Consider the following 14,923-nt stretch of genomic DNA (forward strand, 5'->3'; position numbering starts at 1 on the left):
TAGTAGCAAGCAAATTTACACTAGATATTCACGAGCACAAATTTTTCTGTATTGTCCAGCTTGCATAGCTTTATACAGTGCATGTCATTGAAGAGACAGTAAGTCTATCCCTCACAGCCTCATTTTCATCTCCGTCAAAAATCAAAGACAGCGCTAATGTGAATGAAGCATGATCCAGTGTCCCTGCAGGAAGTTGTAACTGAGGTAGCTTTCTCCTCTGAAAAGAATGCATTGACAGATGGAGTTGTGCTTTTAGAGGACCATGGCGAGAGATAAAAAAGTGGAACCAGGGGCGTCACTTTGTTTTAAAAAGTGGTGGGGACAGTTTCGGGAAGGGGGGTGATGTCACGAAATGGTGAAACTCATATTATTTAGGTTATGTGCAGAGTCAAATAATAATTTATTGTTTTGATAAATAGACATTCTTGGTGACCAGTTCAAGCGCTCCAATAAATATTTTGCATAATTAGTTTTATAACTTGATCTGTCCATAACACTGTCAGTAGTGGGATTTTGTTAGTCAGTGGATAAATAGATGGATCAGTAAGCTTTAATCAGAATGACTGTTTGGTCTCATGGTAAAGTTTTTGCCTCTAGTACAAGGAGTTCCGGGTTCTAATCCGCCCTTAAATAACCTTTTAATTTATGTCATTGGATGTATATCATGAGCGAGGACACATCTGTTTGCATTTTGCTTTGCGATTTAACTGGAAAGGAGTGAGCAGAGCGAGTAGAGCGCGTGTATGTTTGCACGAGAGAACCTCACCGCCTATTGTCATTAAACACCACTAATAACAGCTGCAACGAGCACTCATGAAAACATTCAAAATAACAAACTCCAATGCTGGTTCGCCATTTATTATAACACACACAAATGAAATGGAATCTGTTTTTTCTTCATTAGACACTTACCTGACTAAATTTATTGTGGGGGGCAAAATTGGCAAAGGCAAATAGTGGAAGGGACATGTCCCACCTGTAAATGAAGCCTATGATGGGAACAGAGGTGTCAGTTCATGAATATCAGGCCGTTTTTGAAGACAGTGTACTTTTGGAAGGGGTGTGATGTGTAAAGGCTGCTGCACACCGGATGAGAAGCGCCACGCCAAAAAAATCACAAAAAAAAGAAAGAAATTCAAAGCGCCATCTTTGATTTTGAGGCTGTGATGTAAATGAGGCTGTGAGGGATAGACTTACCGTCTCTTCAATGACATGCACTGTATAAAGCTAGAAAAAGCTCCTAGATCACATCACATTTTTCACAACTCATGTTGTCTGGACATTTTTGTCTACTGAAATTTCTTGGAAAGATATTTTTTAATGTTTCATCAGCGGAATAATCCAAAACCACTTTAAACAACTGTAAAAGCCATTGAAGAGACTGTTTTACTTCAGGACCCTGGAGATGATGTAACGACCCAATTCTGTTTGACATTAACAACAAAAGATGTAGGAAGCATTTTTTCCTCTCTTCTAAAAGTTGATAAGCATACATTTTAGTGTCGTTCCAAACTAAGCAAGCAATATGGTTTGTTGCATTTTATTATTGGATTTAGCATTGTTTTTTCCTGCTGCTCACGATGCTATCAGAACAGAACTGTGACCCACTTTTGTGTCCTGACCCATCAGTTAGGAATCACTGCTGTAAACTAAACAGCTAGATTACTGTTTTATATACTCCATAGAGTATATTTAGCTTTGTGTGTAACCACCTTTCAGTATAAACAGTTATCTTTGGTCCGTAAAATTTTATCAAGCATTGTGGAATGACAGAGTAGCCTGTGACCTTCCCAGCATGCTCAGCGGCAGCGCTGATGCATGTCGTTTATCAGTGGGCCATTAATCAGGTGTAAGAGTGTGCTGGTGTGTGTGTGTGTGTGTGTGTGTGTGCTGAGGCTTAGTAGCACAGGCCAGCATCAGTCTGACGAATGAGCAGTTTTATTGATTAGTTGCCCCGGGAGACGGATGATGCCCACATGGCATAGAAACACTGGGTCATGGTAAGACCACACACACACACTCACATGTTCATGCTTATTTACTTGAAAGAAGGCCAGGGTTACTGCGCACACATATGCAGATAAATATTTCAGTCCTACTTTAAGTAATTTCTTTTTCAAATGATAACAAAGCTGAAGTTTAATACTTAGGATAAGGGGTTTGTTCAAATATCTAATATACAAACTAATGATTGGTGTCATTGTAATGTTTCCATATTGCCACCTATCCTAAGAGTCTCATAATACTAGAGTACACTGATTCACTCCCATCGGTTCATTTAAAGTTGGGCACTCTGTCCATTTCCTAAATCTCTCAAGCACTGAGGTCCCGTCCACTGGCAGTCTCCTCTGCCCTCCCCCTGTAATGAGAGTGAGGGGCGACCACACAATAGGGCTCCAAATGCAATTAATCTGCCATCCTGCATGGGCAACAGGGGCAGGGGTAAATCTCTTAATGAGATTTATCCCACCAACTGTACCTCATCCCCTATAACCCTATTCTATCTCTCCTTCTCTGTCTCTCACTATCCCTCGCTGTGCCCTGCCTGGCTTGGCCCAAATGGCACAAGGTGATTAGAGAGGAAAATAATTAAAACTGCTGCAGTGTTTGGTAGGCTCATGAGAATGCGCCACAGAGGTGAAGAGGTGTGACTGTGGGATGCATGCCAGTAAAATTATGTTTGCAGCATGTCACACCTGTGTACATCAGTGTGGACACTAGATCTGTTTTCAGGAAGAAAATAGTTTATTTTGTCTGAAGTGGCTTCTGTTCTGGGGTGGTAGGTGGCTTGGAAAGCCCATTATTTATAAAGAATGAGGCTTCTACACTCTATAGTAGTTAAAATAGCTCTCTATCTTGGGTGACAGTTGTGGCTCTAGTTACGTTATATTAAAGTTGATGTGTGTAATTTTTTTTTTCTCCCAACCCAGCTTAAGATACTAACAGCTATAAGTAAGCCATTGGTAGATGTCTTCAAAAAGTGTAAACAATGTGGTTCTGTGGTGCTTTCAACATTGCTTTGTTTGTTTGAGTGGTCTGACTATGATTTATTGATTTTTTTCAGTGGATCTTTAAAGATGTTTGATGATGTTTGTAATGTTTCTCTGACATTACCCAAAGGGTTATCACCATTTTTTTTGCACTCATTTGCATTTTTCCTGTTTTGTTGTCTTTGACCACAGGGAAGAGGATAAAAACATTTTTGATTACTGCCGAGAGAACAACATCGAACACGTCAGCAAAGCCATCAGCTCCAAGAAAGTGGATGTGAACACAAAGGATGAAGAGGTAGAAAACAAATTTGACTATTAAAGGGCTATTGCACCCCAAAATTCTGATGTCATTTATTCATGTTCATGTCGTTGCAAACCCATATGATTTTTTTATCCGCCATGGAACACAAAGATACATGTTGAGCCGCATGTTAGGGACAGACAACCTCAGTTCCCATTTACTCCCATTGTATGGAAAAAGATGTAATGAAAGAGAATGTTGACTGAGACTAATATACTGCCTAACATCTCGTTGTGTGTTCTACAGAAGAAAGGAAGTCATATGGATTTGGAACAACATTAGGTTGAGTAAATGATGACATCATTTTCATTTTTGTGTGAACTTTCCTTTTAATAATGTCATTTTTGGAATATATTGGCCTGATACCTTGTGTTAAACCCATCTACTAGAACCTGAATTTTGTTATGTGAAGCATAATTTTGGCTGAACAACTGAAAAGCTGCATTCTCACTCTCTCTGTCACCTTACTTTTCTCTCTCTCTATCCGTGTAGAGATCAGTCCTCTGCGTTTCCCACACGACTAAAACCCTAAAGGTCACTGGGTGCCCCATCCATCCGTTCAAACCATTTTTATTCATGTATCATCGTGACCAACTGGCCTGTTTCATTTCTTTCAGCACTCCAATCCTGAAAGTGGGGAACCAGTTGGCTCACCAGGTCGGCCAGATGGCCGCCTTTGTCAATCCACTATTGTTGTCTCGTTCAACAGATTAGCCTCTAGAGGGCACTAGTGAATTTTAAAAAATTGCTGTTTACACTTGCAGGGCAAGTGTGAATTAGAGAAGAAAAAACAGGTGGATTTCAATTTAAAATTTAAATATATTTTTTTTGAATATATTATATTAAATATGTTTTTGTGTTGGAGCCATGTTTTAGTGGCCTGACCCGTGATGCTCCTGTGAGTTTGACAACGTAAGCGAGTTTGAATCTGTCTTTTTCAACCCAGTTTCTCCCTATTTTCCCTATCATTTCCTTTCCTCTTTAATATATGGATAAAAGCAAAAAAAGGCTATATATATGCACAGTGGGGTCTAAAAATCATGTGTGCTTCAATGGAAGCAGGAAATCTGAGGTGTCTTTTGTACAAAGAAACTTGAGTTGACATGGTCAATGTCACAAATTTAGATTTGATTTGTGACCTAGAAATGCTGCATATTCTTAACAATTTATTATTTGTTTTACATCATAACGAACATTTCTTTGTTTTACATTTTCTTACAAAATCCCAAAACTTTGGGTTTTATCCAGATTTAATTTAGATTTTCAATCACAGATTTTCAGTGTGGTCTCCGCCTTTTGTATCTCACTGTATACTGTATTGGTATACATAATTGTGTTTGTATTTTTGCAATACACTAAGCATTTCTTATCGTAAGACATTTGAAGAGTGGTAACTCAAGATCAACATTCCACCAGCTTTTGAACATTTCTTTCTTTACCAGGATTATCATACATTTTGACTATGCTGACTTCAAAATTGCCACAATGCTATTTTTATTTAATTGCAAAAACATTTCAAATTAAAGTGACCCAACATTCCTACACATTCATCATGTGTTTTAATATCACAATGCACAGAGATGGCTTAATACATAATAGTCTTCCAGCGAGCACATGTAGCTAACACTCGACTGTGCTGTTTTCAAGGTCACACCTGTGAACAACGAGGCCTAGCTTCCAACCTGAAGCCCTAAATGCACAAAATGCAACTTTAACTCACTGCAGCATTAAGACATGACGTATGGACTCTGCTCTGAACATAATGCCATTTGATGTTTTCAGCAGAGGCTGTTACTAGTGGTTTGATCTGGACTGAGATGAGCTTCATGACTGCACTTTGATCTCCTCAGGGTCGGCCTGTCTCTGCAGAGGTCAAATACATTACCCATAATGTACAGTGCAGTCGGGTACATGGCAGTGGGGAAATAATCTCAATGATGATGATAATAGATCAGAATACTCTGGGAAATTTGATAGTAGATAGTGTGGAGAGGAAGCTTGGACCTTGGGGAGCAACACGCTGTGGCTCTTGAAGAGCTTTTGCTTAATTGTCAGTGTGGTGGGTTTTTTTATGACATGTGCACTGTTCGTGTTATGTTTTTTTTGTCTTATTGTGGTGGTGATATCTTAAATGCCCTGAGGACAACAGGTTTACACACGCCTCCAACAGACACGAGGCCCTCCACCTGAACAAAGGAGGGCCGGACTCATTTGTGCAAATGTCCCAAGAATTTCTTGCTTTCTTTTTCTCCCTCTGTCTGTGCTGGAGCGGCCCCATCAATTACATGCAATTGAGCTGCCAGTTCTCCACCCTCTTTGGCAAGGACATTGTAAAGCAAGAGGTTTCCTATTCATCTGTACTCAGTCCTGTTCACTGTAGAGTCCATGCCTGTCACACTTAATCCATAGCTCTTACACAGGGACAGAAAAGTGTAATCAGTGGGATTTTTAGGTCTTTACTCTTTATAGAGCTCTTCCATTAAGTTGGAAAGATGAACGGTGGTTTTAGTGTGAGAATTTTTTTTCATGTGTTATCTATGTTTGCCAAGACATTGTTATAATGACAAAAAAGGATGTTTTAGCACTTACGCTAGCTTGTCTTCTCTTAATTAATGCGATTACGAAATAACGAACTTGGAGATTCGATGCAAAGCTATTCATGCCTTTGGATTGGATTATATTAGATATTATATATAGGGGAGACTGGGGCTAGTTGTCACACTTTTTACTCAAGCGTAAATTTCTTAGAGTATGTTTATTTTTAAAAGTAATTTTCTACATTGGCTACAAAAGTCTTGGCTACAAAAAAAGCTGTTGAGTATTTTCACCGTTATTGTCCAGGTAAAAAGGTTAATGAACACATGTTCACCTTTTGTGTCAACTCAACCCAGTAGTTGGGCATGTTGTCACAATAGAACCTGCTATTAAACCAGTGGCGTAGGTTTCATGTGAATATTGAGGGGGACATGTTCCCCTGATACTCCTCATCACAACCAACAAAACAAAATCTACACCTCTCTTTAAATCTATGTCTGCACTACACAAACTATTATAGGCTTTTCAACAATATTTATATAGTTCACCCAAAAATGAAAATTCTCTCATCATTTACTCAACCTCATGCCATCCCAGATGTGTATGACTTTCTATTTTCTGCTGAACACAAAAGATTTCTAGAAGAATATCTCAGGTCTATAGGTCGTTACAACGCAAGTGAATGGTGACCAACATTTTGAAGCTCCAAAAGTACATAAGTAAAGGCAGCATAAAAGTAGTCCATAAAACTCCAGTGGTTAAATCCATATCTTCAGAAGCAAAATGATAAGTGTGGGTGAGAAGTCCTTTTTTACTATAAAATCTCATTCACACGTTCTTCTTCTTTTGTTTTTGGAGATTCACATTCTTTGTGCATATTGCCACCTACTGGGCAGGGAGGAGAATTTATATGGACTAACAGAGCTAAAATATTCTTCTAAATGTCTTTTGTTTGTGTTCAGCAGAAGAAAGAAAGTCATACACATCTGGGATGGCATGAGGGTGAATAAATGATTTGTAAAAACAAGAAATATGGACAAGGTTACATACGAATATATCAAAACATTGTTTTTGGCCAGCAAATATTGTAATTGAAAAGTTTATACATTTAAAGCACATGTCACACCTGCCCCAATAAAAAAGTATGACAACATTCCCGACCTGAATTTCATGAAAATAACTTTTGTCCTAAGAACACATTTAAATATAGTTGATCCTTGCCTTAATGTATGCCAGTGTGGTTTGATTATGTTCGCTTGTTTACACAGCAGTTTTAGAATTTTACTTTGCAGGGTAGAATTCACACACACACACACACACAATCAAATTTACCAGGATAACAAAAATACAAAACCAATGCTAAAGAAAACACTCATTTGTGCAATTGGATTTTTGGCCATTACTGACAAATAGCCTTGTGACAACTAGCCCCAGTCTCCCCTGCCATGGTACAGAATTATTACCATATTCAAGTACCATTGTATTAACTTAGTACTGCGAGCATGGTACATGTCCAAAAACTGGTATTTTTGGCTAGTGATCCCAGAGTTCCAGTGCTGTGGTTCCAGAGAATGGTGTGCCTTGGGAGGAGAGAAAGAGAAAAGAAAAATGTTTGGCTATATCTCTGATGAAAATGTGATAAACAGTCCAGGGTACCCCCCCCAAAGTGTAAGGCTTCAGACTCTCTCATAAATATCAATTTTAACATGCAGCAGTGGAGATCAATATAATTTCAGCCATGGAATACAACTTAAGAAGTTTGCTTTATCTAATTGGCCTTCACTGAAAAATGAACTCTGTAGCCTTGATAGGTACAAGCAGCTTCAGGCCTGGGGGCGGTCGGATAGGGGGGGACGGCAATGGTGATCAAGGGTCTACTCTCTTTTTTGTTCCCAGAACCCCATCACTCATTGCTAAAGACTCTCCCGTCCCACCGCAATTTGTTTCTGGAGCACCCATGATCCTTCCCTCCCACAATGCCCTTCTCTCTCGCTTGCGTGGTGGCCAGAGCAGAACTCATCCTGTCAGCACATCGTTAAATAGTTGGGTCTAAAGGCTCTTGAGTTATAAATTGTTGTGCATAATTTATTTTTTCTGGAGGAGAGAAATCTATTGTGAAGTTAACTTTATAGAGGCCTGCATAACAAAAGGGAATAAATGAATGTGTTAGAGGTGAAGAGGGATTCATCCATCTGAAGATCGGATGGTCTGTAGACACTTCCATGGTCTTGGGTTGCAGAGGGCCTGCAAAAACCAGCTATTATTAATTTTTCTTCTCGCCTCTTGGCTGCTGCTCATTTAAATGCTCTACGATCAAATGCAGAAAGAGAGTTTATTCAATAATTGTATCTAAATTAGAGTAAGGAATTTAATTATGAGATCGAACTCCTTAGATTAACTCAAGGATGTATTGTGCATTGTTTGAAATTGAGCAAAACGTTGGCGTCTCTGTGATTTCATGGAAGCTGACTGTTTTCTATAGAGCAATGTTTCTCAAACTGTGGTCCGTAGACAACTGGTGATCTGTGAAGAAAAATTTGACCTAAATAAATTAGGGATGCACTGATATTACAATTTTTGGTCAATACTGATTGTAACAAAAATCTATAGGCTAATACTGATATTTTGCCACTTACCTTATTTTGTCATCAGATCATTGTTTTGCTAAGGAATAATGTTTTAAAAAATGCACAAAGAGAAGAATTAAACAGCTTTTGTGCCTAACAATAAATAATTTTCACTGAACATGGATTAGATTTGTTGAACACATTACAGGCTGAAATGAAATTAAAGATTAATACAAGAAACAAATATGATAATATGATGATTAATGTGGGGAAAAGGGGTTATTTTGCTCTTCTAAAACATTTTTTTTTTTTTTTTTTTTTTGCAATTCTAAACAATAGAACTCACATTTGACAAATTATGATAGAACATTACAAATTCATACATGCTTTACTTTTACGGCTTTTGTTTATTTTGGTTGGTGTTTCTTTGTACTGAAAAATTGATTATAAACTTTATACAGCACAATAAATGTGCATAATTCTAAATAAACTTGGTTTTTCATATCAGCATTTTCATGCTAATGACTGATATGTCTATGTTTTTTAATTGGCCAATAATTGCCGGATAAATATCAATGGCCGATACATCAGTACATCCCTAAAATAAATAGAATAATTATAATTGAAAGAAGCATCATTAATCAACTCATAACATTGAATTAACTGATTGTGTTAGCAGTCTATTTAATTTAAATTAAAATTAAGAACAAAACAGGACAAAAATGTAAGCAAATATTATGGATTGGCGAAGAGAATGTCAAATAACACCCCTGAATGAGATTTGGGATGTCAGGTGGTCTGCAAATTTTTGTTGTACTGCTGAAGCGATCCAACACTTGAGAAAGTTTGAGAACCACTGCTGTTGAGAGATTATAGCTGCATTTCAAATTGCATTTGTCCCAAATACATGTAGTACAAAACAGCTAGTGTTCCATTTGAGACGAAACCACACTAAAAGGGATAGTTCACCCATTCTCTCATCATTTACTCACCCTCATGCAATACCAGATGTGTCTGACTTACTTTCTTCTGCAGAATACAAACAAAGATTTTTAGAAGATTATCTCAGCTCTGTTGGTCTTTACAATGCAAGTGAATGGTGACCAGACCTTTGAAGATCCAAAATCACATTAAGGCCACAAAAAGGTAATCCATATGACACCAGTGGATAAATCTGTCTTCAGAAGCAATCTAATAGGTGTGAGTGAGAAACAGATCAATATTTAAGCCTTTTTTTTTTTTACTGTAAATCTCCACTTTCACTTTCAAAACGTGAAAGAATGTGAAAGTGGAGATTCATAGGAAAAAAGGACTTAAATATTGATCTTTTTCTCACCCACACCTATCATATCGCTTCTGAAGACAGATTTATCCACTGGTGTCATATAGATTACTTTTATGCTGCTTTTATGTGCTTTTTGGAGCTTCAAAGTCTGGTAACCATTCACTTGCATTGTAAGTACCATCAGAGCTGAGATTTTCTTCTAAAAATCTTTGTGTTCTGCAGAAGAAAGAAAGTCATACACATCTGAGATGGCATGAGTTTGAGTAAATGATGAGAGAATTTTCATTTTTGGGTGAACTATCCCTTTAAAGTTCATACACTAGATTGTCGGGTGCATAGTGTAAGTGCACAGCTTATCACCTTGCGTTCCAGACTGTGAGCATGACAAAAGATATTTTTCTGCTTTGAAGTTTTGTAGTAATGATTGTTTGTTGTTTTTCAGGGCCGAGCTCTCCTTCACTGGGCGTGTGATAGGGGCCACAAAGACATGGTGTCCCTACTGCTGCAGAGTAATGCTGATATCAATAGCCAGGTAAGTTTGTAAACTTAAGCCGCCAAATAGAGATGTTGTTGGTGACTCCGATTGCAAGTTAATTTTCATGGCTGATATATATATATATATATATATAATCTAAACTGTTTTGTCCATCAACCAAACCACACACTCTAAAACATTTAATTTCTTTTAAAACCTGGTATAGAAAAAGAATAAGCCTATATTTTTTAAATGAGAAAAAATAAGCCCTTTAAATTTTCGATTTCAAATATCCACCAATAATGAGTGAAAAATCCTATTCACATACTGTGTGCTTTGTTTTTGAGTTACTGGTATCATTTTATTAAAGGAGACCTATTATGCCCCTTTTTACAAGATATAATATAAGTCTCATGTGTCCCCAGAATGTGTCTGTGAATTTCAGCTCAAAATACCCCACGGATCAATTATTATACCATGTTGTAAATGCCCCTTTTTGGGTGGAATCAAAAACACGCTGTTTTCGTATGTGTCTCTTTAAATGCAAATGAGCTGCTTCTCCCCGCCCCCTTTCCGGAAGAGGGCTGTGCCTTTACAGCTCGTGCTTCGGATACTATAGCAACAACAAATCAGAACCAATATGACTGACACCGTAAATACCGGAGTTCAGCCATATATGTATGAGCAACCGTAAACAACTCAAAACATAGGAATTTTGAGTTTGTGATAGTGCTTCTTATGTAGAAAATCACTTTCTGCCCTCCATCTGCATTTCACGCCGCAGTGACGTGATGTTATGTGCAAATAAGCTATAACGACATAGCTTTGGTCTCCGTGAATACAATCAGAGACAATGGTAACTTTAGCTGCATTAGCCGTGGAATCAGCTTACAAGCACATTTGGAAAGGCTATTTGCAAACATTCACAAAATATAAAGTGCGATACTTAAATCTTCAGGATATAAAGCTGGAACACGAACAGTTGGTACTGATCCATGCTTGAGAGTAAAAATTTTTGAAAATCCTGCTTTATATTGACCCTCATTCACAAATCAGTCTGGTGTAAAATGATTTGCACAAACATACACGAATTTTGGTATGTTTTGGGGCACATTTGCTTCAAAAACAAAACTTGTCCACTGCGTCTTCAGTGGCTCTGATGCCGGGAGTACATGAAGACTCTTATGTTACTTTTACAGCCAACAACAGAACACTTATGACACTTACGAAGCTGAGACATTATTCTTCTCAAATGGCAGACGGTGTGTCGATCACTCAGGGGAGGATCTATGATAATAGGGTGGAGTCCATCACCAGTCGTGGGCGTGGCCTGCTCTAAAGTGATGTCACTTTAGAGTGGATATGAAAACCAGTCATTTGGAGACACTGGTTTTGATTAATAGAAATATAAAAAAGAGGAGTGGGTGGACTTTTAACATTGTAGGGTGGTTGTGTACACACACTGCCGACTCACATTTATGTTCATACACCATGTAAAAGTGAATTTTGAATAATAGGTCCCCTTTAATGCAATATGCCATGAAAGGCTGTGTGTTACAGTGATTTTACCACAGGTAAAGGGGCGTTCTTCAGCACTTTAAACTCTTTACCCCTTTACAATCTCTTGGCTGATTGCTTTCATAAAACGGCAGCAACAGCAATATGATGAAAGACATACATTTTTAATAAGCAGTTCAATGTCTTATTAAAGGAATAGTTCACCCAAAAAGAAAATTCTCTCATGATTGACTGACCTGTAAGCCATCCCGGGTGTATGTCTTTTCTTCTTTAGCAAAACCGAAATGAAAATTTTTATAAGCACATTTCAGCTCTGTATGTCCATACGGTTAAAGTGAATGGGTGCCATGAGTCTGCTGGCTGACGGTCCAAAAGGCATATTTAGGTAGCATAAAAGTAATCTACATGACTCCAGTTGATCAGTGAATGTCTTCTGAAGCAAATTGATATGTTTTTGTAAAAAATAAATGGATAATTAAAACTTTATTAACTTTTTAAAAAAGCATTTCTGCTACCTTGTGGCTTGTTTACAACAGAGGAACGAACATCACGCGAGAGTTGGGTCATTTCAAACAGTTTCTGGCGCTGGCCGGAAGTGACAATCGAGGTTACAGTAAGGTACTAACAAATGAAAGTGAATTGGGCCAATTCGTACATGTTAAAATACTCACCATTTCAAGAGTATAGCCACAAGATGTAAACAAGATGCGTGTAAACATGATTTTAGTGTGATAAAAGCACTTACTAACCTTTTCAATGAAAAGTTATAGTCAGTTTTACAACTTCATTGCCATGACAATGTAATGTCAACAAAGCCTAAAACAACTGTAAAAATTATGATTTTAACAACTTTACAGCTCAAATAATACATGACTTTTTTACAGAAGAATTAATAGAAGTGCTTTTATAAATTTATAAGCTTCACATTTCTTCCTTTAAACCCTCCAAAAATTGGCCCCATTCACTTCCATTGTAAGTGCCTCACTGTAACCTCAATTTTTGCTTTTTTTAAAGAAAAAGAGGGACGAGTCGAAATTCTATTTTGTTGTGATCAACATTATGCCACAAATGCTGTCGTTTGAGTTAAACTCGTCTTGAACCCGGAATATTCCTTTAAATATTACAACTTTTTTGCCATGACAATGTAACTTCGGTAAACCCTGTAAGCAATTTTATCACATTAAAATCATGTTGGACACAGATGTTATCACACAAAATTCATGTTAACGAGTATAATGTTTACATCTTGTGGCTATACTTTTGAAACTGTTGTATTGTAATGTTTATAGACAGGCCCCATTCACTTCCATGTGCCTTACTGTAACCACGATTTTTGTTGCTTTTTTTGTTTTTTATTAATGAGGGACGAGTCAACATTATACTACAAATGCTTTCGACTGAGCTAAAGTTAACTGAAACCGGAACATTCTTTAAAGTTACTGGACTAGTATTATTTAATTTTCATTGGGAGTTAGTACATCCCCCATTAGATATGTTTTTTCAAGTCATGACATTTTTATTTGTATAGCGCTTTTGACAACACACATCATTTCAAAGCAGCAACAGAAAAAGAAGCTCTAATATACAGTGGTGTGAAAAAGTGTTTGCCCCCTTCCTGATTTCTTATTTCTTTGCATGTTTGTCACACTTAAATGTTTCAGATCATCAAACAAGTTTAAATATTAGTCAAAGATAACACAAGTAAACACAAAATGCAGTTTTTAAATGAAGGTTGTTATTATTAAGGGAAAACAAAATCCAAACCTACATGGCCCTGTGTGAAAAAGTGATTGCTCCCTAAACCTAATAACTGGTTGGGCCACCCTTAGCAGCAACAACTGCAATCAAGCGTTTGCGATAACTTGCAATGAGTCTTTTACAGCGCTGTGGAGGAATTTTGGCCCACTCATCTTTGCAGAATTGTTGTAATTCAGCCACATTGGAGGGTTTTTGAGCATGAACTGCCTTTTTAAGGTCATGCCACAGCATCTCAATAGGATTCAGGTCAGGACTTTGACTAGGCCACTCCAAAGTCTTCATTTTGTTTTTCTTCAGCCATTCAGAGGTGGACTTGCTGGTGTGTTTTGGATCATTGTCCTGCTGCAGAACCCAAGTTCGCTTCAGCTTGAGGTCACGAACAGATGGCCGGACATTCTCCTTCAGGATTTTTTGGTAGACAGCAGAATTCATGGTTCCATTTATCACAGCAAGTCTTCCAGGTCCTGAAGCAGCAAAACAGCCCCAGACCATCACACTACCACCACCATATTTTACTGTTGGTATGATGTTCTTTTTCTGAAATGCGGTGTTACTTTTACGCCAGATGTAATGGGACACACACCTTCCAAAAAGTTCAACTTTTGTCTCGTCAGTCCACAGAGTATTTTCCCAAAAGTCTTGGGGATCATCAAGATGTTTTCTGGCAAAAATGAGACGAGCCTTAATGTTCTTTTTGCTCAGCAGTGGTTTTCGTCTTGGAACTCTGCCATGCAGGCCATTTTTGCCCAGTCTCTTTCTTATGGTGGAGTCATGAACACTGACCTTAACTGAGGCAAGTGAGGCCTGCAGTTCTTTGGATGTTGTTGTGGGGTCTTTTGCGACCTCTTGGATGAGTCGTCGCTACGCTCTTGGGGTCATTTTGGTCGGCCAGCCACTCCTGGGAAGGTTCATCACTGTTCCATGTTTTCGCCATTTGTGGATAATGGCTCTCACTGTGGTTCTCTGGAGTCCCAAAGCTTTAGAAATGGCTTTATAACCTTTTCCAGACTGATAGATCTCAATTACTTACTTTCTCATTTGTTCCTGAATTTCTTTGGATCTCGGCATGATGTCTAGCTTTTGAAGATCTTTTGGTCTACTTCACTTTGTCAGGCAGGTCCTATTTAAGTGATTTCTTGATTGAGAACAGGTGTGGCAGTAATCAGGCCTGGGTGTGGCTAGAGAAATTGAACTCAGGTGTGATAAACCACAGTTAAGTTATGTTTTAACAGGTGGGGCAAACACTTTTTCACACGTAGGTTTAGATTTTGTTTTCCCTTAATAATAACAACCTTCATTTAAAAACTGCATTTTGTGTTTACTTGTGTTATCTTTGACTAATATTTAAACTTGTTTGATGATCTGAAACATTTAAGTGTGACAAACATGCAAAAAAATAAGAAATCAGGAAGGGGGCAAACACTTTTTCACACCACTGTAGTAATGTCTTCGAGTCATAATAGTGCGGTTAAATAAAAGCATTATTGTAAA

The 14,923-nt window shown here is 37.9% G+C and overlaps 1 protein-coding gene across 2 annotated transcripts in view; it reads left to right on the forward strand.

Moving 5' to 3' along the window:
- The window catches only part of LOC127414734 (acyl-CoA-binding domain-containing protein 6-like), a 68,401-nt gene that overhangs the window by 13,120 nt on the left and 40,358 nt on the right, over positions 1-14,923 (forward strand). For both annotated transcript variants that reach the window (XM_051652971.1, XM_051652970.1), the window contains 2 exons: positions 3,183-3,288; positions 10,124-10,213. In XM_051652971.1, coding sequence (XP_051508931.1) covers positions 3,183-3,288; positions 10,124-10,213 — 196 coding nt within the window. The remainder of the gene's footprint in view (positions 1-3,182; positions 3,289-10,123; positions 10,214-14,923) is intronic.

This window comes from Myxocyprinus asiaticus, chromosome 24, assembly GCF_019703515.2.
Source record: "Myxocyprinus asiaticus isolate MX2 ecotype Aquarium Trade chromosome 24, UBuf_Myxa_2, whole genome shotgun sequence".
Lineage (NCBI taxonomy): Eukaryota > Metazoa > Chordata > Actinopteri > Cypriniformes > Catostomidae > Myxocyprinus > Myxocyprinus asiaticus.